The 23,027-nt window shown below is 39.4% G+C and overlaps 1 protein-coding gene and 1 long non-coding RNA gene across 4 annotated transcripts in view; one reads left to right on the top strand and one right to left on the bottom strand.

Moving 5' to 3' along the window:
• PPA1 (inorganic pyrophosphatase 1) overlaps positions 1–14,585 on the top strand; it is a 38,318-nt gene extending 23,733 nt beyond the window's left edge. The window contains exons 7-11 of the mRNA XM_019954168.2: positions 7,570–7,697; positions 8,099–8,184; positions 12,386–12,455; positions 13,457–13,499; positions 14,243–14,585. Coding sequence (XP_019809727.1) covers positions 7,570–7,697; positions 8,099–8,184; positions 12,386–12,455; positions 13,457–13,499; positions 14,243–14,274 — 359 coding nt within the window. The 3' untranslated portion in view covers positions 14,275–14,585. The remainder of the gene's footprint in view (positions 1–7,569; positions 7,698–8,098; positions 8,185–12,385; positions 12,456–13,456; positions 13,500–14,242) is intronic.
• The window catches only part of LOC139180432 (uncharacterized), a 31,200-nt gene continuing 13,746 nt past the window's right edge, over positions 5,574–23,027 (bottom strand). For 2 of the 3 annotated variants that reach the window (XR_011564690.1, XR_011564691.1), the window contains exon 3: positions 12,027–21,885. This is a non-coding gene — a long non-coding RNA (uncharacterized lncRNA). Of the gene's footprint in view, positions 5,666–12,026; positions 21,886–23,027 lie in introns of those variants that run through there. The other variant, XR_011564692.1, reaches the window with a different exon arrangement.

Below are 23,027 nucleotides of genomic sequence, written 5' to 3'. Positions count from 1 at the left end.
TTCCATGGGTTTGATACACGCGCTAGGCTGTTAACCGCCACCACTATCTGATTCTAGACCATTTTTACCATTCCAAAAGAAAATCCCACATGCGTTAACAATCACTCCCTATCTCCCCTTCCCTCAGGCCCTGGCAACCACCTACCTATGGCCTGTCTCTATGGATCTGCTTGATCTGAACATTTCACATAAATGGAGTCACATGATATCTGACTTCCTTCACTTAGCATACTGTTTTCAGGGTTCATCTACATTGTGAGGTGTATCAGTGCTTTATCCCCGCCTTTTTTGGTGGTAAAATTAACATAACATTCACTGTCTTGACTATTTTAAAGTGTAGAATTCAGTGGCATTTAGTACATTCACAGTGTTGTGGAACCATCACCACTTACCTCATTTCAGAACATCCTCATCACCCTGAAGGAAAACCCTGTACCTTTAAGTACTTAGTCACCCTGTTCCCTCCTCGTCCGAGGCCCGACATCACTGACTGTTTACGTCTCTGTGAATTTGCCTATTTTGGATATTTCATATACATGGAATTGTAAACTGCATGGCCTTCTGTGTCTGGTTTCTTTTTACTTAGGTTTTCTAGGTTTATCCATCTTGTAGCATGTATTAGTACTTATTTTTTTAATGGCTGAGTTATATTCTGTGGTGTGGATATATATCGTGTTTTGTTGATCCATTCATCTGTTGATGGACATTTGGATTCTTTTTGGCTATTAGGAATAGGCTGCTGCTATGAACATTCCTGTGTAAGTTTTTGTGTGGACATATATTTTTAATCCTCTTGGGTGAGCAAGCTCCAGGAGTTGGTGATGGACAGGGAAGCCTGGCATGCTGCAGTCCATGGGGTCGCAGGGTCAAACACAACTGCGCGACTGAACTGACTGACTGGGTGTATATACCTAAGAGGGGGGTAACTCTTAATGTTTAGCCCCCTGATGGTGGTTTAGTTGCTACGTCAAATCCAGCTCTTGCAACCCCTTGGACTGTAGCCCACCAGGCTTCTCTGTCCATGGAAATCTCCTGGCAAGAATTCTGGGGTGGGCTGCCATTTCCTTCTTCTGGATCTTCCCGACTCAGGGACTGAACTGGGGTCTCCTGCACTGTGGGCGGATTGTTCATCAACTGAGCTACCAGGAAAGTCCCATGTTTAGCCCCTGGAGGAACTGCCAGATTTTTCCCAAAGCAGCTGCACCATCTTACAGTCTTCAAAGGCTTCCAATTTTTCTACTTCCTTGCCAGCATTAGTTACTTATCTTTTTAAAGTATAGCCATTCTAATGGGGTGTATCATCATGTTTTTGAGCTATAAGAGCACTTCTATGTTTTGGATGCTAGACCTTTATCAGATGTATATGATTTGTCTGTATTTTCTTCCATTTTGTGGATTTGTCCTTTTGTTTTCTTAATGGTGTCCTTTGAAGTACTCATGGTTTTCATTTTGATGCAGTCTGTTTTTTCTTTTATTGCTGTGCTTTTGGTATCATATTTAAGAAACCATTGCCTAATCTAAGGTCACAAAGTTATTTCCTTCTAAGAATTTTATAAATTTAACTCTTACATTATTCCTTTCTGTTGTTATTTTTACCTTTCAGAGTATCATCTCACATGTGTTTAAATATGTGCATATTTGCATATATATATACAAACTCATTTAAAAAGGACTCAACACCAACCCTTTAATAGTGCAATGGGAAAAAAAGATGGAGACTGACTTTTTCTTTCAGATACTTCTGTATTATTTAAATTTTATACATTGAGAGTGCATTCCTTCATTTAGTCTTGATCCTGTTGATCACTGTGTCCATTTTCACACGTGCTGTTTACACAAGAGTTCAGTTCAGTTCAGTCACTCAGTCGTGTCTGACTCTTTGTAACCCCATGGACCACAGCATCCCAAGCCTCCCTGTCCATTACCAGCTCCCGGAGTTTACTCAAACTCATGCCCATTGAGTCTGTGATGCCATCCAACCATCTCATCCTCTGTCGTCCCCTTCTCCTCCTGCCCTCAATCTTTCCCAGCATCAGGGTCTTTTCAAATGAGTCAGCTCTATGCAACAGATGGTAAAAGTATTGGAGTTTCAGCTTCAGCATCAGTCCTTCTCAAGAATATTCAGGACTGACTTCCTTTAGGATGGACTGGTTGGATCTCCTTGTAGTCCAAGGGACTCTCAAGAGTCTTCTCCAACACACCACAGTTCAAAAGCATCAATTCCTCAGTGCTCAGCCTTCTTTATAGTCCAACTCTCACATCCATACATGACTACTGGAAAAACCATAGCCTTGACTAGACGGACCTTTGTTGGCAAAGTAATGTCTCTGCTTTTTAATATGTTGTCTAGGTTGTTCATAGCTTTTCTTCCAAGGAGTAAGCGTCTTTTAATTTCATGGCTGCAGTCACCATCTGCAGTGATTTTGGAGCCCCTCAAAATAAAGTCTGCCACTGTTTCCCCATCTATTTGCCATGAAGTGATGGGAATCTATCGCATGATCTTAGTTTTCTGAATGTTGAGCTTTAAGCCAACTTTTTCTCTCTCCTCTTTCACTTTCATCAAGAGGCTCTTTAGTTCTTCTTCACTTTCTGCCAGAAGGGTGGTGTTATCTGCATATCTGAGGTTATTGATATTTCTCCCAGCAATCTTGATTCCAGCTTGTGCTTCCTCCAGCCCAGCGTTTCTCATGATGTACTCTGCATATAAGTTAAATAAGCAGGGTGACAATACACAGCTTTAACATACTTCTTTCCCAATTTGGAAACAGTCTGTTGTTCCATGTCCAGTTCTGTGGAGGCAGGTCGGGTGGTCTGGTATTCCCATCTCTTTCAGAGTTGTCCACAGTTTATTGTGATCCATACAGTCAAAGGTTTTGGCATAGTCAATAAAGCAGAAATAGATGTTTTTCTGGAACTCTCTTGTTTTTTCCATGATCCAGTGGACGTTGGCAATTTGATCTCTGGTTCCTCTGCCCTTTCTGAAACCAGCTTGAACATCTGGAAGTTAGGGTTCACGTATTGTTGAAGCCTGGCTTGCAAATTTTGAGCATTACTTTAATAGCGTGTGAGATGAGTGCAATTGTGCTGTAGTTTGAGCATTCTTTGGCATTGCCTTTCTTTGGGATTGGAATGAAAACTGACCTTTTCCAGTCCTGTGGCCATTGCTGAGTTTTCCAAGTTTGCTGGCATATTGAGTGCAGCACTTTCACAGCATCCTCTTTCACAATTTGAAATAGCTGAACTGGAATTCCATCACCTCCACTAGCTTTGTTTGTAGTGATGCTTCCTAAGGCCCACTTGACTTCGCATTCCAGGATATCTGGCTCTAGGTGAGTGATCACACCATCATGAGTATCTGGGTCATGAAGATCTTTTTTGTACAGTTCTTCTGTGTATTCTTGCCACCTCTTCTTAATATCTTCTGCTTCTGTTAGGTCCATATGATTTCTGTCCTTTATTGAGCCCATCTTTGCATGAAATGTTCTCTTGGTATCTCTAATTTTCTTGAAGGGATCTCTAGTCTTTCCCATTCTATTGTTTTCCTCTATTTCTTTGCCCTGATCACTGAGGAAGGTTTTCTTATCTCTTCTTGCTATTCTTTGGAACTCTGCATTCAAATGGGAATATCTTTCCTTTTCTCCTTTACTTTTTGCTTCTCTTCTTTTCACAGCTATTTATAAGGCCTCCCCAGTCAGCCATTTTGCTTTTTTGCATGTCTCTTTCTTGGGGATGGTCTTGCTCCCTGTCTCCTGTACAGTGTCACAAACCTCTATCCATAGTTCATCAGGCACTTTATCTATCAGATCTAGTCCCTTAAATCTATTTCTCACTGCCACTGTATAATCGGTAGGGATTTGATTTAGGTCATACCTGAATGGTCTAGTGGTTTTCCCTACTTTCTTCAATTTAAGTCTGAATTTGCAACAAGAAGTTCATGATCTGTGCCATAGTCAGCTCCTGGTCTTGTTTTTGCTGAGTGTATAGAACTTCTCCATCTTTGGCTGCAAAGAATATAATCAATCTGATTTCGGTGTTGACCATCTGGTGATGTCCATGTGTAGAATCTTATCTTATGTTGTTGGAAGAGGGTGTTTGCTATGACCAGTGTGTTCTCTTGGCAAGACTCTATTAGCCTTTGCTCTGCTTCATTCTGTACTCCAAGGCCAAATTTGCCTGTTACTCCAGGTGTTTCTTGACTTCCTACTTTTGCATTCCAGTCCCCTATAATGAAAAGGACGTCTTTTTTGGGTGTTAGTTCTAAAAGGTCTTGTAGGTCTTCATAGAACCATTCAACTTCAGCTTCTTCAGCGTTACTGGTTGGGGCATAGACTTGGATTACTGTGATATTGAATGGTTTGCCTTGGAAACGAACAGAGATCATTCTGTCATTTTTGAGATTGCACCCAAGTACTGCATTTTTGACTCTCTTGTTGACCATGATGGCTACTCCATTTCTTCTAAGGGATTCCTGCCCACAGTAGTAGATATAATGGTCATCTGAGTTAAATTCACCCATTCCAGTCCATTTTAGTTTGCTGATTCCTAGAATGTCGATGTTCATTCTTGCCATCTCCTGTTTGACCACTTCCAATTTGCCTTGATTCATGGACCTAACATTCCAGGTTCCTACGCAATATTGCTCTTTACAGCTTCAGACCTTGCTTCCATCACCAGTCACATCCACAACTGGGTGTTGTTTTTGCTTTGGCTCCATCTCTTCATTCTTTCTGGAGTTATTTTTCCACTGATCTCCAGTGGCATATTGGGCACATACCGACCTGGGGAGTTCATCTTTCAGTGTCCTATCTTTTTGCCTTTTCGTACTGTTCATGGGGTTCTCAGGCAAGAATACTGAAGTGGTTTGCAGTTCCATACTCCAGTGGACCACATTTTGTCAGACCTCTCCACCATGACCCGTCTGTGGGTGGCCCTACATGGCATGGCTCATAGTTTCATTGCATTAGACAAGGTGCCTTGCTGGGGCTTCTCCTTTGCCCTTGGACGTGGGGTATCTCCTCACAACCGTTTCAGTGCCTACCGTCTTACTGGGGTTTCTCTGCCCTTGGATGTGGGGTATCTCCACACGGAGATGTGTACACAAGGGTACCCATGCTAAAATAGTGTGCTTTGGCCACAGTTAATGAAGCCACACCACATTACATCAGCAGCATTTTCTGGGTGTCATTCTCTTGCAGTCAGTGTTGTTAGAACCCTGAAAGTTTCTCTGGGTGGCTGGCCCTGTGGTGCAAGCTGTATACAGCTTCCCTTAAATGTCAGTGTAAGGCAGTGTCCGTCATCTGTTATAACTGGAAGAGAATTAAGTAGAGCACTTGACAAGCCACAACTTTGGGGGGAATATACACAGAGCCATGGGGGAGGCTGGCCTACCCACTAAAGTGACCAGGTTGGCCATGGTGATCCTCTTTGACATTGTGGGGCCCACGACAGCCAGCCACCCGCCTGCTGCAGTTGTGGTCGTCAGGAAAGTGAGCATTTCTTGCTGCTCATGGTTGTGGGCTGATTAGAGGCTGAACCCAAGGAACAGCACAGAATTGATACATAAAGTACAACAGGGGGCACAAAAATTGAAGTTTTTCTTACTTTTTTTTTTCCTGGGTCTGGTGTCCAGGGTTCCCTAGTCTGAGTCCAGCATACGTTTCGATATCTGGATCAAAAAAAGTCAAACAGTTCATCAGTTCTTACATTTTTCCTTACTATGATAGAATACAGAAATATGATAGATCTTTGTCTCTAGTTTTTGGCAAAGAACTAAATCCCTTGGAATTTCCTGAGTGATGAGTGTGTCTTTTATTCACAGTGAGCCTCTTTAATTATACCTGAGTTTGTGCTAATAAGGGGACTTAAGGTGGGGCCCTAGCTAGCCTCAGACAGGCTCAGTCAACAGAAAAGCTGAATGATTAGAGAGTGGGAACTTTTAGCCCCAACCACTGACCCCTGGAACTGGGAGGGGAGGCTCCATGAAAAGTCTGGAATCATGAGATGTGGAGCCCTTCTGAAACGGTGAGCGTACTGCAGTGCTGGGAGGGTGGCATGCCTCCCTCCGCCCCCAGAGGACATGGGAACTACACCCTCCATCCCCCACACTGGGTCCTAAGCATCTCTTCCATTGGACTGTTCCTGAGTTGTATCCTTTATACTAAACCAGTAAACATAAGCTCAGTGTTTTCTTGAGTTTTATGAGTCTTTCTGGCAAATTATCAAACCCAAGGAGAGAGTTGTAGGAAACTGTAGCAAGTGGCATGGCTTGGAATTTGCCACCAGCGTCTGAAGTGGGATCACTGCTGTGGAACTGAGCCCTCGAACTGTGGGGCCTGACTCCATCAGTCAGTGCCATTACTGAACTGAATTGGCGGACTTGCATTTGGTGCCTAAAGAATAGAATTGGATGGGAAATTTGTTGGAAGACAACGTACACTTGCATTTTGGATTTCTGGATTTTCAAACTATTTCTGTATCAGATGATACCTTTTATATGAATTATAAGTTCCTTGAAATTAATCAGTGTTTAAACATTTCCCAGTTCACTTTGTAAACTTTCCCTACTTTAAGTGGTACTCTGATAATAAAATGCATGATTTTCTTTAACTATATACATTATAATTTGGGCTTAAGCCGAGTTTATATTATAGATAAGCTGTTGTTGAACGTATTCCTCCTTCCAGTTACAGTTTTCCTGATGGATTTTTTTTTTTTTTTGTACTTGTATCTTCTATTTGTTTGCATGGAAAAGCAATTTAGTCATTTAAACTTGAGTTTGATGGCATTGAGGCTCGACATTGATAACAACTATACAGAAACTTACAAACATTTTTTTTTTTTTTTACAGAGGACACTTTTTTTTTGGCCAGAACTAAAGTATTGTGATATTGAATGCCTATACTGTAGAGTGAGGAAAGCTTATTCACATGTAACAAGTAACCTATCAGTGAACATATGTAATGCATGTTTTCTTGTCTTTTAGTACATCATTGGAGAGTGATCCTCAAGTACAACCTCAACCTCTCTTTTAGTATCTTTTATCCTTCTCTTTGGAGAAGGGCATGGCAACCCACTCCAGTATTCTTGCCTGGAGAATCCCATGGACAGAGGAGCCTGGAGGGCTACAGTCCATGGAATCGCAAAGAGTTGGACATGACTGAGCAACTGAAACAGACATCCTTCTCTTAGGGCTTCGCTGGTGACTCAGTGGTAAAGAATCTGCCTGCATTTCAGGAGACGCAGGTTTGAGCCCTGGGAAGTTACACATGCTTGCCAAACTATTCTCTCATGCAGCCCCCAGTCATTTCTCCCTCCTCTTATTTAATAGGAATTATTGTGGTACTGATTGTTCTCTTAGTACTTAGTGTCAGAGCTATTCTAAGACACTAGATGATTTTTATTTAATGTGTATATATGTTCTCTTCTCAAAAAGATATTAGTTCTAACATTATTTGAACTTTTTTGACAATCCATCCTATAGCTCTTCAAAGTACTTGGTATTTTTTTGAATGCATAAATAATTACATATACATCTTGCAATCTGAGAAGAGAATCTTATTCTTTTCTTAGATATTAATGATGTCAAGCGGCTGAAACCTGGCTACCTGGAAGCTACTGTGGATTGGTTTAGGAGGTACAAGGTTCCAGATGGAAAACCTGAAAATGAGTTTGCTTTCAATGCAGAATTTAAAGATAAGGTAAGGTGTCACTCAGAACTGTAGCTGTAGGCCTACCTGTATTGAGACATAATTTAACCACATTGTTACCATCTAAAGACTATATGACCTATAAAATAGCTGTTTAAAGACACAAGACAGGCTTTATGTTGATTTGTTCATTTAAATGGTTTTCTTCCATTTTTGATACAAGGAAATGATTCAAAAGAGACGAAGCTATGATGCTTTGGTAAAATATTGATAATAAGAAAAGAACAGGGATGTTCCCTGGTGGTCCAGGGATTAAGACTGTGTCCACTGCAAGTACCATGGGTTCTAGCCCTGGTTGGGGAACTAATCCCACATGCCATGCACCGTGCCCAGAATTAGAAAAGGAAAGAACTTGTTTCTGTTATTCTAATGAATATCTCTTTAAATTATAGAACTTTGCAATTGACATTATTGAAAGCACTCATGACTATTGGAGAGCATTAGTGACTAAGAAAACTGATGGAAAAGGAATCAGCTGGTAAGCATTAACTCTTTTCTCCATGTTTAACACATAAAGCAGACTAGCTTACTCCAGATACGTTAATAACCTCAACATATTGTACCATTACATTCACTTAGGAAAGAGATAACTGGTTTTATCAGTACTTAAGTCAATAGGAAGTATAGACTGAAAGAAAAACCACACAACGTAAAGGTTGTGAGTTACAATTTATTTGAGGACAATTTATTTTCTATTTATATAGAAATAGAAATAAGCTGTTGTTGAACGTATAGCCCAGGAGACAGCCTCTCAGATAGCCCTAAAGAACTACTGCAGAGATGTAAGGGAGGAGCTAAGAGCAATATAAACTTTTTTTTTTTTTTGCTGGGAAAACATGTAGTCATGCATAAAAAGATGACTGCTAATCATAGAGAAGAGGCATCTCAAGTTAATGCTTTCAGTGCTTTTCTATGTTTGAGAAGAGGCAGGAGTCTGGGGTCATTTGAAATTTTTTCTTAGAAATTCATGTTAACTATCTAGGGGCCAGTATACCCAAATCTTTCCTGTTCTTCTCCATCCTGAATTCCCCTCAGGGCACACTGTCAGCAGGTGACTGTAGTGGCTAATGGCTTGATCCTTGTAGAACTGGAATATCACAGGCAACATTTTTTTCTTTGCAGAAAGTTAAAAAAAAAAAAAGCCACAAAGATACTCTGAATAAGTACAAACTAAAATTATAAAGGGGAGAGTGAGATCAGAGCTTTGTTAGGGTAACTGGGGAAAACTGCCTAGCATCAGGGTGCTCAGAATGGGTTGAGTACAAGGGTTGGTATTCTCCGATGTAAATATATAGGATCATCACAACTAAACCAGGATCTACCATGCACATTGAATTAACTACTACTACTTCTACTACTACTACTACTAACTAATACTGATTGAGCAGTTAATATTTGCCAAGCATGCAACAGAGACACGGGGAGACTTAACCAAGGTCATACCACAGTAAGTGTTTTGGAGTGAGGACTCGCATCCAAGTCTGTGTGGCCCCAGCTTATTTTTAGTATAATATACTTCCTCTTTTGAAGATTATAAGAGAATGGCCACCATTACCACGTAACTAGTGTTGTTCTGAAAATACTAGCTGATGAAGTAAATAGGAGAAAGAAATAAGATGCAGGAATACTGGAAAAGGGGGAAGCAAGTTGTTGCAGATGATATGACTGTGTACACAGAAAGCCCTAGGAAAAAGAATTCTATAAGGTGGAGGATTACAAAATGAGTATATATGCACATTGCTAGCTTTGGAGGAAAAGATCCCATGTAGAATAGTATTTAAGAAAAAAAAGTATAAATAAGAAATCTGAAGGACCCAGAAGAAGAAAACTTTAAAACTCTATACAGAAATATAAAAGATGTTGAATATAAAGGTATCATATATTCATGAATAACATTCAGTTTCATCTAGGAAAAAAAAACTGCATGTCAGAATAGTGACAGAAATCCTGAAAAAAACAAGGGTAGTGGTGGTGAGGTTTGCACCAACTGCCTATTTAAGGAGAAAATAAGGCTAGATCTCTGTCTCGCCCTTTACGTTCCTTTCTTCCTCCAGGTATGCACACTGGCAACCACCCTCATGCTGTGGCTGCTTCTCATTGCTGAAAGGTGCTGTCACTAGGCAGGTACTCCTGTACAAGTAGCCCAGCGCCAACCAGTGTTCTTAACCCCAGCTACTTTATACCCACATGTTAATTGGCACTGGCTGCCAGCATGAGTTTGCAACTCTTGTCTTATGTCAGTGTTTAATTCCAGACAGATAAACTGTAATGTGAGAAAATTCTAGAAAAAGACTAGGTGAATTTAATTCATTAGCTTAGTAGTAGGGAAGACCTTTCTAAACAGAAGACAGACTCAAAATCCAGAAAAGAAAGATTTACTTATGATTTTTTTATGTATCAGGAGGCAGTTCTTCCCAGTTTTTTCTTAACACCTGACAAAGGACTAAATTTCTTAATTTATAAATAACTTACTCAAATTGATAAAAGAAAGAATACTAATAGAGGGAGAGAAAAAGAGAAAGTAAGTTTACATATAAGAAGATGTGCAGCCTCACTTTATAATTTAAAATGCAGCTCAGAAAGATAGTGTTATCCTTCAGTAGATCTGCAAAGTTAAAAAAAAAAAATTACACCCGTGGCGGATGCATGTTGATGTATGGCAAAACCAATACAATATTGTAAAGTATAAAAAAAATAATAATAAAAATAAAATTAAAAAAAATTAAATGATAGCCTGGAGTGGCAACATTTATATGTAGTTGTGAGAGTATGAATGGGGATAGCCTTTGTGAGGGCAGTTTGACAGTAGTCAGTCCCTAGGGTTTTGTTTTTTTTTTTTTTGGAGGATAACTGCTTTACAATGCTGTGTTGGTTTCTGGTGTATAACATGTAAATCAGCCATTAATCTCAAAATTTTAAATTCTTCTATTTCTTTGAAGCACTACTACTAGGAATGTATCCTATAGATACAGTCCTGCAAGATGCAGGTACAAGGATGTTCACTGCAGTGTCATTTATAATATCAAAAAAGTTAGAAACAACCAAATTGTAATGATTAAACAATTCATAGAACAGAATAGTATATGGCACATTATTCTCTAGATGTTGATATGGAATGATGTCCAAAATATATTAAATGAGAAAAGCAAAGTCCATAGCAGTTTACTTATCATAGTGTGATCCCATTTATGCAAGGTAAGATATACATACACACCCCAGCATCTGTTTATATTATAAATTTCTTTTCTGGAGGAGAAAAGAACTATAGGAAATTCTCAGGAATCTTCTGTAAGTCGGGATAATGTCTTGTAAAATAAAAACATCTGTCTCTCCACAAACATAAGAAAAACTGAGCACACACACACCTTTGTATGAAAATGTACAATCATGAGACTTTGCTTTTAATATCGTCTCTATTTTGTGGTATCCTATTATTTCTGTGGAAATGGCTTTAGCACATGTTAAGTAACAGGTGGCTGAATATTTTTTCTTTTTCATAGAATATTTTTGATTATAACCACTTAATAGTATACAATAATTCAATATGAAGGAAATTTTGAATCATAGTTAACCAAAAAAAGTTTTTAAAAAATCACTTTAATCTCAGTTTTTCCATAGACACTCTTAGTAACATGTAGAGTTTTCTCTTTTTACAGTCCTTTTTAAGTATATTTTCAAAAATAATCATATTGTATGTATAATATATGGGCTTCCCAGATGGCACAGTGGTAAAGAACCCATCCACCTGCTAATGCAGGAGACACAGGAGGTGTAGGTTCGATTCCTGGGTTGGGAATAGCCCCTGGAGTAGGAAATGGCAGCCCACTCCAGTATTCTTGCTGGGATAATCCCATGGACAGAGGAGCTTGGTGGGCTATAGTCCATGGGGTCCTAAAGAGTAAGACAGAGCGACTAAACAAATGCACATATATAATATATACATTTTGTTTTGTGGTTTAGAAAAGTTAACACTACAAGCATTGGTTATGTCATTAAATATATAATATAAATATTCCATCTGTATATTGTTCTGTCTGATGGATAAATCATTTTTAATCATCTCTGTTGTTGGACATTTTGGTTACTTCCAGCTTTTCAATCTTATCAATAGTGAAATCATGTATGTTGAACATCTTTGTACATAATTATTTAAATCTCTGAGTTTGGAGAGATGGAATTTGTCTATCAAAGTGTATGTGCTTTTTAAAAGGTTTTGGACACTTTTTTTTTTTTTTTGGTGTTTTAAAAATTTTTTTAAAATTTTGTTGTGGACATATTTTACCAGATTATTTTTCAGGAATATTGAACCAGGTGTCGCTCCTGCCAGGTGTCAGCACCGACAGAAACCAGATTTTTGTGTGTTTTTTTTTTTCATTTTATCTAATTAGGAAAGATAGGCTTCTCATTTTAATTTGCATTTCTTAGCTCTTTCAAATAATTACAAAGCACTCAATCACAGATTTTAAAATCTGAACTTGTTAAAGTATTTGAGTAAAATCTACCTTAAGAATAGCTGTATCTTGCCAAAATAAATAATCAGAATGTTTAATATAGGTGAGGAATCTTTCAATGCCAAACTTGAATCTCACCTGACCTACCAGCTTCAACTTGTCATTTTTAACACGAGTTTTAATGAGAGAAGTTTTTGTTAAGTGTGACACTTTCCCTTTGTGTAACAGCATGAACACTACGGTGTCTGAGAGCCCCTTCCAGTGTGATCCTGATGCTGCCAAAGCCATTGTGGATGCTGTAAGTAAAGGTTTCCTGGGAAAAAAACAAACTCGGCGGCCAAAAAATACGGTGTTGAATGGGGAGGGAAAGTAGGTTCAATAAATATTTGAGGGTGTCCTGTACGTCTGTTACGGTGTGAGGTCTTGAAATTACAAACCATAAACTCAAGTAGACATTGGACTGAGGGAAACCTGAGGAGAATCCTAGTCAACCCTAACCTGGGCAGATAGCAAGCTAGGACAGTCTGTAAGACTCAGAGTGACTCTAGAATGTTCTAAATAACCCAAGGGCCTGGGTGCTTATCATAAGCCATTTTTCATAAGAGTACCAATGGGAACTTATGTGGTTTGGTCATAGCAAAGATGGAGAAAGTCATCAGATTTCAGGTATCATTGCAAGAGTGGTTTGTAGTCCTAGAGAGACTTTCAGGTGAGGTAATAAATCATCCATCAAAGAAATAATCTGATTTTGATTAACTTAAAGACTGAAGCTTGTCTAAAATTATTCTCATTTGTAATGTTAGACGAGAAAAACAAAAGAAAATGAGGTCTGACTTTACTGACTTGTACAGTACAAGGGAAAAAGACAATTTAATGATGAAGCCAGTACATTTAGATTTATTTTTATTTGTATATAAATTTTTACAAAGTTAAGATAAATTAAAAGGGGAAAGCCATTGGTTAACGACCATTACTTTTCAATAAGAACATTCTGCCTACATTTTATATATATGTATGTATATATAAAGTCTATATATACATGTTTTTCAATTATTTCAAAAAAACATTTTTATTAATTATTCTCCTGTGTGTCATTAAAAGCCAAGAGGTTTTGAATTTGTTAACATTTCTTAGCAGTAGAGCAAGCTTTGCATTGTTCCCATCTGGTGTAAATTATTTTTAGAACTTAAAATTTGAGATAGTTGTCTTCTGTTAACATTCCTTTTAATCTGTCAATATACTTTTTTAGCTTATTCTTTTTCCGGAATTAGACTAATACATTTTAATATTGTATTTTAGTTACCGCCACCATGTGAATCTGCCTGCACAATACCAACAGATGGTAAGATCTATATTCTGGTAAAATTACATTAAAAGTTATGCATATATGTGGGAAAATTACATGTATATCCATAGATACATCTTACATACCAAATACATACAGAGAGAGGAGAGTGGGGAGAAGCAGCATTCTGTGTTTTAAGGCACAGGTGGGAAAAGATGGCTGTGCGTACCACCTTTAGTGCCACCCCCTGTGACCGCAGTTTCCAAATCATGACCCACTGTTCTCTGAGTTCCTGGTAGATGCCTCGTGGAGGCTGGAGCAGGCTGGGCTCTGCACCCCTGTCTGGCCACAGGCTGATTCACCCAGAAAACAGTTCTTTCCATCTTTAGATATTAGGATTCTCTGTAAGGTTCTTCTGGTGAGAATTGCCTATCTATAGGATCAGCCATCAAGAGTAAGGATGTTTAGTTGCTCAGTCATGTCTGACTCTGCGACCCCATGGACTATAGCCCACCAGGCTCCTCTGTCCATGGGATTTCCCAAGCAAGAATACTGGAGTGGGTTGCCATTTCCTTCTCCACCTGCCATTTCCTTCCTTCCTTCCTAAGGAAGCCCAAAACAAAACACTGATAAATTACCTGTTTTGGTAATTTAGTGAAGTTATGCATGTATGTAGATTTGTTTTAATGGAATCCATAGCAGGATATATTAAAGCAAGTATATTATTCACTGTTATATATTGGGTGTAATTTTGATTCTTAACAGGGATTCTAATTTGTTTTTCTTTTTCCTGACTACAGTGGATAAGTGGTTCCATCACCAGAAAAACTAAGGAAATTTCTCTGGAATACAAGCTGATAATTGCTGCATCCTACTTGTCGGAAAGTGTTAGATGTGATAGTAGCTTTTCCAAGCTTTAAATTTATAGAACTAATCAGTCAGATTCTGCTGTCACCAATCCAGTGTATTCATACATTATCTATCTAAGAGCATTTATCATGTCAACTAAGGTAACATTTAGTTCCTGCTTAAATATCAAGGCGGTTGTAGTTTGGAAGTCATCTGTGACTGAGTATGCAAGATAAGTACATATTGGATGTATATGTTTGCTATGGTTAGGAAATAAAAATTATTTTGTTTCAACTTGGTTTATGACATTTTTATTTTAATCTGAAGTCTAACACTACCGAGCAGGCTTGGGTGCTGTTTGGTATTTGCTTTCTATGACTGATCTTACAATTCAGTTTTACTAGACTAAAAACTGACTTTTTTAGGCACCTGAAAATGAAATCCCTTGTATTTACAGTAGTTCTTGATACTCTGCTCTTACCTATTTCCTGTCGTCTCATTGTGAGCCATCAGTCAGAATAGTTCTGTGATTAAATTTGTGGACTTTGGAGCTCTGCAGACCTGAGTTTTTAATGCTACATGATCTACTTACTTAGCTCTGTAATCTCAGGTCAGGTACCAAACACCCAACTCCAGCTCCCTTGTTTGTAAAAGAGATGCAATTTGTGTAAAGGCATTATTAAGCATTCAGATTGTTTTAATTGAAAAATTTTTTGAGATCATTGTAAAATCACATGCAGTTGTTAAATAATACAGAGAGACATTCTCTATACCTTTCCCCCCAAAGGTAAGTTTGTAAAACTACAATATAATACAACCAGGATATGGCCCTGAGAGTCTACCCATCTTCCTCAGATTTCCCAGTTTTACTTGTACTCACCTGTATGGTGTGTTTTTCTGTATAATAACCTGTGTAGGCTCCTGTATCCTACTAGATACTTAACACTTCTAATATCACAAAGACCCCTGGTTTTATCTTTTTATAACCACACCCACCTCTGATTACATGTATCTGTAGTTCATTCTTTTTATTCATTCCTTTTTATTGCTGAGTAGTATGTTATGTATGCCAGAGGCTGTTCACCTTGGAGACCTGCAGATATGGGTGTGGCCTAGCGTGAGATGCACACCCTCTCCCCCGGATGTATGTATTGTTTTACGGTATGTGTAAACTGTTTCACCTGTGAAGGACATCTAAGCTCATTCCAGTTTCTGACTATTAAAGCTGCAAGGACTTACCTGGTGGTCCAGTGTCTAAGACTCCACACTCCCAGTGCAGGGGGCCCAGGTTTGTTCACTGGTTAGGGAACTAGATCCCACATGCTGAAGCTCGGGAGTTCGCATGCCACAACTAAGACCCAGTACAGCCAAGTAAATAAATATAAAAAATAAAGCTGCTGCAAATATTCATGTACATATTTTTGTGTCAATATATAACTTTTCACTGTAATTGCTAAGTCATCTCATAGATGCATAGATTTGGTTTTATAAAATGCTGCCAAACTGTTTTCTTGAGTGGCTGTACTATTCTACACTTCCTATAGCAATGTATGAGAGATTCCGTTTCTCTGCGTCCTTGCCAGTGTTTGGTTTATCACTATTTTTTTATTTTAGCCGTTCTGTTAGGTGTGCAGTGATATCTTGTTGCGCTTTTCATTTGCATTTCTCTAATTGCTAGTTATGTAAAACATCTTTTCCTGTGTTTATTTGCCATCTTCTTTGGTTAAATATTTGTTCCTACCTTTTATGCATTTTCTGATTAGATTTTTTTTCCCATCATTAACTGTTGAAAGTCCTTTGTCAGATACGTGGTTGCAAACATTTTCTCCCATTCTGTGACTTTTTATTCTCTTTACATGGGCTTTTACAGAACAGATTTTTAAATTTGATAAAGTCTTCTGTATCAAATTTTCTTTTAATGAATTATGCTCTTGGTATCAAGTTTAAGAATTCTTTACCTGGATCCCAAAGAATGTCTCCAAATGTTTTATAGCTTTACATTTAAGTCTATGATCCCTTTTGAGTTTTTTTTTGTATAAGGTATGAGGTTTAGGGCAAGGCTCTTTAATTCTTGCTACAGATGTCCAACTGCTCCAGCCCCATTTGTTGAAATGTTATTCTTCCCTCAGTGTACTGGTTTTGTGCTTCTGTCAAATATCAGTTGAGTGTATTTGTGTGGGTCGATTTCTGGGTGCTCAGTCTGTTCCACTGATCTATGAGTCTTACCTGTCAGAACCATGCTCCCTTGGTTACTCTAGCTATATGCTAAGTCTTACTACCAAATAGAGAACTTCCTTCCACTTTATTCTTTAGTCCAGGGTGTGTGCCTTTTCAAATAAATTATAAAATACACTGGACTATGTCTATTGTCTATGCCTAGGGAAGAAACCTTACTGGGCTTTTGATAGGCATTGCATGAAACCCGCAGATCAGTGTTAGCCGCGTGTTTAGACTCCTAATGTGTTTATGTCAGTGATTTCTAGTTTGCTTCCATTATGCTCAGAAAACAGTTCATATGATTTCAATTCTCTTTAATTTGCTGAGGTGGTTTTATGGCCCAGGATGTGGTCTGTCTTGGGGAATGTTCCATAGTTGCTTTAAAAAAATTTTTTTTTAATTTGGTGTTGAGTGGAATATTCTATTTAACTAAATCCTGTTGATTGGTAGTATTTTTCAGATCTTCTGTATCCTTGCTGGTTTTCTTCTAGTTTTATCAATTGTTGAAAGGGAGGTACTGAAGTCTTCAATTACAACTATGGATTTGTCTGTTTTACCTTTCAGCTCGATCAGCTTTTTCATGTATTTTGAGGCTCTGCTGTTTGGTGTGTACACATTTAGGGTCTTTGTCTTGCTGGTGGGTTAATCCTTCTGTTATTGTGTAATGTTCCTCTTTGTCTGTAGTAATTTTCTTTGCTCCATAATCTACTTTATCAGACACTGACATAGTCACTCCTTGTTTTTGGCTGTTTGCATGTTATATCTTTTTCTATTCTTTTACTTTCAACCTATATATGTTCAATTTGAAGTGAGTTTCTTATAAGTAACATATAGTTGAGTTGCATTTTTATCCAATCTTTGTCTTTTAATTGATATAGTTAGACCATTTAGATTTAAGCTAATTACTGCTATGTTACTGCTTTATCCTGTTTGGGATTTGGTCTGGAAGTTTGTGTCTTTTATCAAATTTGGGGATTTTCCAACTGTATTTCTTCAAATACTCTTTCAGCCCAAGCCACACTTGCCTCTCTGAGACTCTGATAATATGAACATTGGATCTTTTGTTATTGTCCCACAGGCAGGTAGGCTCTTGTTTTTCTCCCAGTCTATTTTTCTTTCTCTTTCAGGTCGGTCCTATTATTCCATCCTCAAGTTCACTGAATCTATCTTTTGTCTTCTCCAATCTTAATAGTGAACCTAGCCAGCAAGTTTTTCTTTTGTTATAGTATTTTTCAGTTCTGTGATGCCCATTTGGTTCTTTTTTATAACTTCTATTTCATTGCAGGGAGTTTTTATTTTTTAACTTATTTCAAGAGAATTTCTAATTGGCAATCTAGTCGCAGCTTTAAGATGACTGCTTTAAAATCTTTGTCAAGATTCATCTCAGTATTGGCATCCATTGACTCTTTTCTCACTCAACTTGTGATTTTCCTGGTTGTTGGTATGATGTGTGACTGTTAATAATATCCTAGGCATTTTGTCTATTATGTTAGGAGATGCTAGGACCCATTTAAATCTTTTTATTTTTAGTAAGCATCACCCTATTTAGAGTTAGCACATGGGTCTTGGCCTACTTTTGTGGACTGTGGTTTCAATGGCAGTTTAATTTTCAGCAGCTTTGCAGTGTTATTTTGGTCAGCTTGGTTTATCTGCGGCCAGTAGGGTTCCTGTTGGTTCCTGCTGGTGCTGCCTGAGAGGGCTAAGTATCTACTGGTGAAGGAGGAGAGTCAGGCTCCAGGGATAAAGAAGCTTCCTGAACTGGTATACCCATTATGACTGGATTTCTCCCTCTGGCTCAGTCCACCCACATACCTTGGTAACTCTTGGTGGAAAGGGGGAGTCTCAGGCCTTGTGGGGAAGGAGAGTGCCTCCCTGGCTGTTTCTTTCCACCTGGGTTGCCAGTGACCCCCTTGCCAGGTGGTGGCATGCCCACTAGGGGGACCCCTGTTCTCTACGGGTGCAGGCGGGGGTGTGAGCCTGTCTGGGCCGCCTTCTGTTGCGAGGCTGGGGTTTGAGAAGGGCTCTCCCCCTGTTGCGTGGTGGGACTGTATGTGCCCTGTCAATACTGTTCTCCGGTCCTGGGCTCCCAAACCAGCAAGCCTTCTTAGCAGCTTTCAGAGTTCTTTGGTTGTGTCTCGCTATCTCCAGGGCTGTTAGCTGTGCTTAGCAGAAGAAGCAGGGAAAAACAGGTCTATGTCTTATTGTCTGGCCCAGAATCAGAAACATCAGCATTCAGACTTAAGTAGCATTTCTCTTATTCTTTTATACGTTGTTTCTAAATGCTGCCTCAGTCATGTGGTTTCTGAAGTGATTTGTTAAGATAAAAATTGTTTTCTAATGAAAGACGACGCAAAGTAGGGGACTTCACAAGTACTGGTCCAATAAATAGGAAATCACCCACCCCAATTTTATGGGAAGGAAGGGATACAAGGGACAGAACACTAGTCGGAAGGAATATCAGCAACAGTTCTGTTATGAGCGCCTCTGTAGAAAGCTTTCACTCCTCTGGTCAAGTAAGGAAATGCAAAATACTCTTGTACCTGCTTACTGGGGCTGCAATAACCGAGTACCACAAACTGGATGGGCTAAACGACAGAAATGTTTTGTCTTACTGTCCTGGAAGCTGGAAGTCTGAGGTCATGTATCTGCAGGCCTGTGCTCCCTAGGGAGGAGTTATTCCAGGCCTCTCCCTGCTTTTGGTAGTTCCTGGCTTGTGGCAGCATAACCCTAATCTTGACAAGGCATTCTCCCTCTGCGTATTTCCAAATTTCCCCTTCTATAAGAACATCAGGGGACTTCTCTGGCGGGCCAGTGGTTAGGACTTGGCGCTTTTGATGTCGTGGGCCCAGGTTCAATCCCTGCTTGAGGAACTAAGATCCTGTAAGCTGCATGGCACACCAAAAAAAAAAAGTCATGTTGGGTTAGGTGCCCACTCGACTCCAGTATGACCACATCTGAACTAATTACACCTATCATGATCCTATTTCCAAAATAGGTCACCTTCTGAGGACTGGGTGTTAAGAATTCAAAATATGAATTTTTGTGGGACAGAATAACCCATAACAACTTCAGGCATCTGTAAAGTTCTTCATCACTGGTGCTGGATAAGGGTTATCTACATACTAAAGCCTCAAAGAAAGCCTAACCCTTGGGACAACAGTCATTCTACAAACATTTCTTGAGATTTGGATTTGTGCCAGGCACTGTTTCAGGTCCTGTGGGGAAAGTGGTAATAAGCAGACTGGTGAGGTTAGGCGCATCATCTGGATAGGCCCCTGTGTTTGGCACTAACCAAATCTCAGTGGCTTAAGAAAACAAGTTCATTCCTCACTCCTCACAAAGTCGTCTCTGCCTCTGGGCAGCTGTCCTCCCTGTGACAGCTCAGCCTTGGCCCCCCGTTAACGTCTGTTTTCTCCTGACGGTCACCATCACACAGAGGGAGAAAGGGCTGGAGCCTCACACTGCTGAGTAAACGCTCTGAAGTGACACACACCATAGACGTTCTTGGTCATTGGCTCATGCAGGCCTCACGGCCATGCCTAACCATGAAATAAAGTGGTACTATTGATATACAGTGGGAATGCAAATCCTCTGAAACCTTATCTTATACACAGAGGAGTAATCTTTTTTTCTTTTTGAGAAAAAAAGAGACTCAGAGAACCTAAGTAACTCACCCAAGGTCCCTCAAATGTAAGTGATGACTTAATCCAGTTACCTGACTTTGAGATCAGGGGTTTTCCCACTATTTCACACCGTTCCTTAGTTTTCACTGTCATTATTATGTATACCTATGACTGATTCATGCTGAGGTTTGACAGAAAACAATAAAATTCTATAAAGCAATTATCCTTCAATTAAAAAATAAATAAAAATTTTTAAAAAGAAAAATGTACTTACTAATCCATAAGCTGATTATTTCCTTAATCATTTCTCCTTTGTTAAACTTTTTAGCTCTTTGTTATTGGTATCTTTAGGCATAACTTTTTTCCTTTGGGATTATTTTCCAAGGATAAATTTCCAGGGGTAGATTGTAAATGGAATACAGACATTTTTGTTCCTCTTATTTTGTTTTCTGCAAGGCTTCTGCCAGTTTTCAATGCAGCATATAGTTGCATTTTTATCCCCCATGGGCCTGGAAGTCAAAAGGAGCGACTATGTTGCTGTGGCTAAATGATTTGGCTTATTTGAGCATTAGTATTCCTATCTCTAAAATGGTGATATCACCATCATCACAGGGTAGCAGGAAATAGGTGAAGGACTTAGCCCAGTGCCAGGGTCATAGCGGGTGCTGAGTGAAGACTGGTTGTTCATAACTACTCTAGAGGGTGTGGAGAAAAGGGTATCCTCCTACACTACTGGTGGGAGTGTTTTTAAACTGGTACAAGCACTATGGAAAACAGTATGGAGGTTTCTATAAAAACTAAAAATAGAACTACCATATGACCCACCAATCCCACTCTTGGGCATAAATCTGGAGAAAACCATAATTCAAAAAGATAACATGCACTCCAATGTTCCCTGCAGCACTATTTACAATAGTCAAGACATGGAAGCAACCTGGACATCCTCTGACAGAGGAATGGGAAAAGACGATGTAATACTTCTTTCTCCACATACAGATATACAATGGAATATTCAGTTCAGTTCAGTCGCTCAGTCGTGTAAGACTCTGCAACCCCATGGACTGCAGCATGCCAGGCTTCCCTGTCCATCAGCAACTCCCAGAGCTTGCTCAAACTCATGTCCATAGTCAGTAATGCCATCCAACCATCTCATCCTCTGCCATCCCTTTCTCCTCCTGCCTTCAATCGTTTTCAGCATCAGGGTCTTTTCCAATGAGTCAGCTCTTCGCATCAGGTGGCCAAAGTATTGGAGCTTCAGCTTCAGCATCAGTCCTTCCACTGAATATTCAGGACTGATTTCCTTTAGGATGGACTGGTTGGATCTCCTTGCAGTCCAAGGGAGACTCAAGAGTCTTCTCCAATGCCACAGTTCAAAAGCATCAATTCTTTGGCGCTCAGCTTTCTTTATAGTCCAGCTCTCACACCCATACACAACTACTGGAAAAACCATAGCTTTGATGGACCTTTGTTGGCAAAGTAATGTCTCTGCTTTTTAATATGCTGTCTAGGTAGGTCAATAGCTTTTCTTCCAAGGAGGAAGTCTTTTAATTTCATGGCTGCAGCCACCATCTGCAGTGATTTTGGAGCCCCCCAAAATAAAGTCTCTCACTGTTTCCATTGTTTCCCCATCTGTTTGCCATGAAGTGATGGGACTGGATGCCATGATCTTAGTTTTCTGAATGTTTTTTTTTTTTTTGAATGTTGGGTTTTAAGCCAACTTTTTCACTCTCTTCTTTCACTTTCATCAGGAGGCTCTTAACCATAAAAAAAGAAGGAAATAATGCCAGCTGTAGCAACACAGATGGACCTAGAGATTATCATACTTAGTGAAGTAAATCAGACAAAGACAAATATCATATGTGGAATCTTAAAAAATGATACAAATGAACTCATTTTAAACAGAAACAGACTCTCAGACTTAGAAAACAAGCTTGTGGTTACCAAAGAGGAAAGGTGAAGAAGAGGGATAAATTAGGAGATTGGGATTATCATACACCCACTGGTGTGTGCTTAGTCACTCAGTCGTGTCTGACTCTTTGCGCCCCTTTGGACTGTAACCTGCTAGGCTCCTCAGTCCATGGGATTCTCCAGGCAAGAATACTGGAGTGGACTGCCACGCCTCCTGCAGGGGCACAGGGATCAAACCCACGGCTCTCGTGTCTCCTGTACTGCTGGTGGATTCTTTACCCACCTAGCCATCGGGGAGTCCATATACCCACTACTGTGTATAAAAGTGATAAAACATTATTTATATATATAAAACAGATAATAAGAACCTGCTGTACAGTACAGGGAACTCTCAATATTCTATAATAACCTATATGGGAAAATAATGTGAAAAAGAATGGATACATGTATAACTGAATCACTTTGCTGTACATCTGAAACACACAACATTGTAAATCAACTGTACTCCAATATAAAATTAAAAAAAATTTTAATATTGTACCCTCAGCAACACTGCATGATCAATGCATTTTTTTTTTTTTCAGGTAAGGTAATCTGAAGCATTGGCCCAGTTATATAAAGGGCCCAAATGAGACCTCTGATTGGAAATTCAAAATTCATTTTCACCATCCCTGAGCCCAGGCCTGCATATGCTGCACCTGTAATGGCAATTAAGTCCTGTCTAATCAGTATATTTGCTATGCACAGGCTTCTAGTGTGCTTTTGCACAGAATGTTCTTTACCTTGAGAACAGCTGTCCTCACTTTTGGGCCACAGGGAATTTGCCTTTACACTGACAAGGTGAAGGTGAAGTTGCTCAGTCATGTCCGACTCTGAGACCCCATGGACTGTAGTCCACCAGGCTCCCCAGTCCATGAAGTTCTCCAGGCAAGAGTACCGGATTGGGTTGCCATTTCCTTCTCCATACACTGATAAGAAAGCTGTGCAA

This window comes from Bos indicus, chromosome 28 (genome assembly GCF_029378745.1).
Source record: "Bos indicus isolate NIAB-ARS_2022 breed Sahiwal x Tharparkar chromosome 28, NIAB-ARS_B.indTharparkar_mat_pri_1.0, whole genome shotgun sequence".
Lineage (NCBI taxonomy): Eukaryota > Metazoa > Chordata > Mammalia > Artiodactyla > Bovidae > Bos > Bos indicus.
Note: the sequence above shows the minus strand (reverse complement) of the source record. Positions and strands in the feature narration are given on the sequence as shown.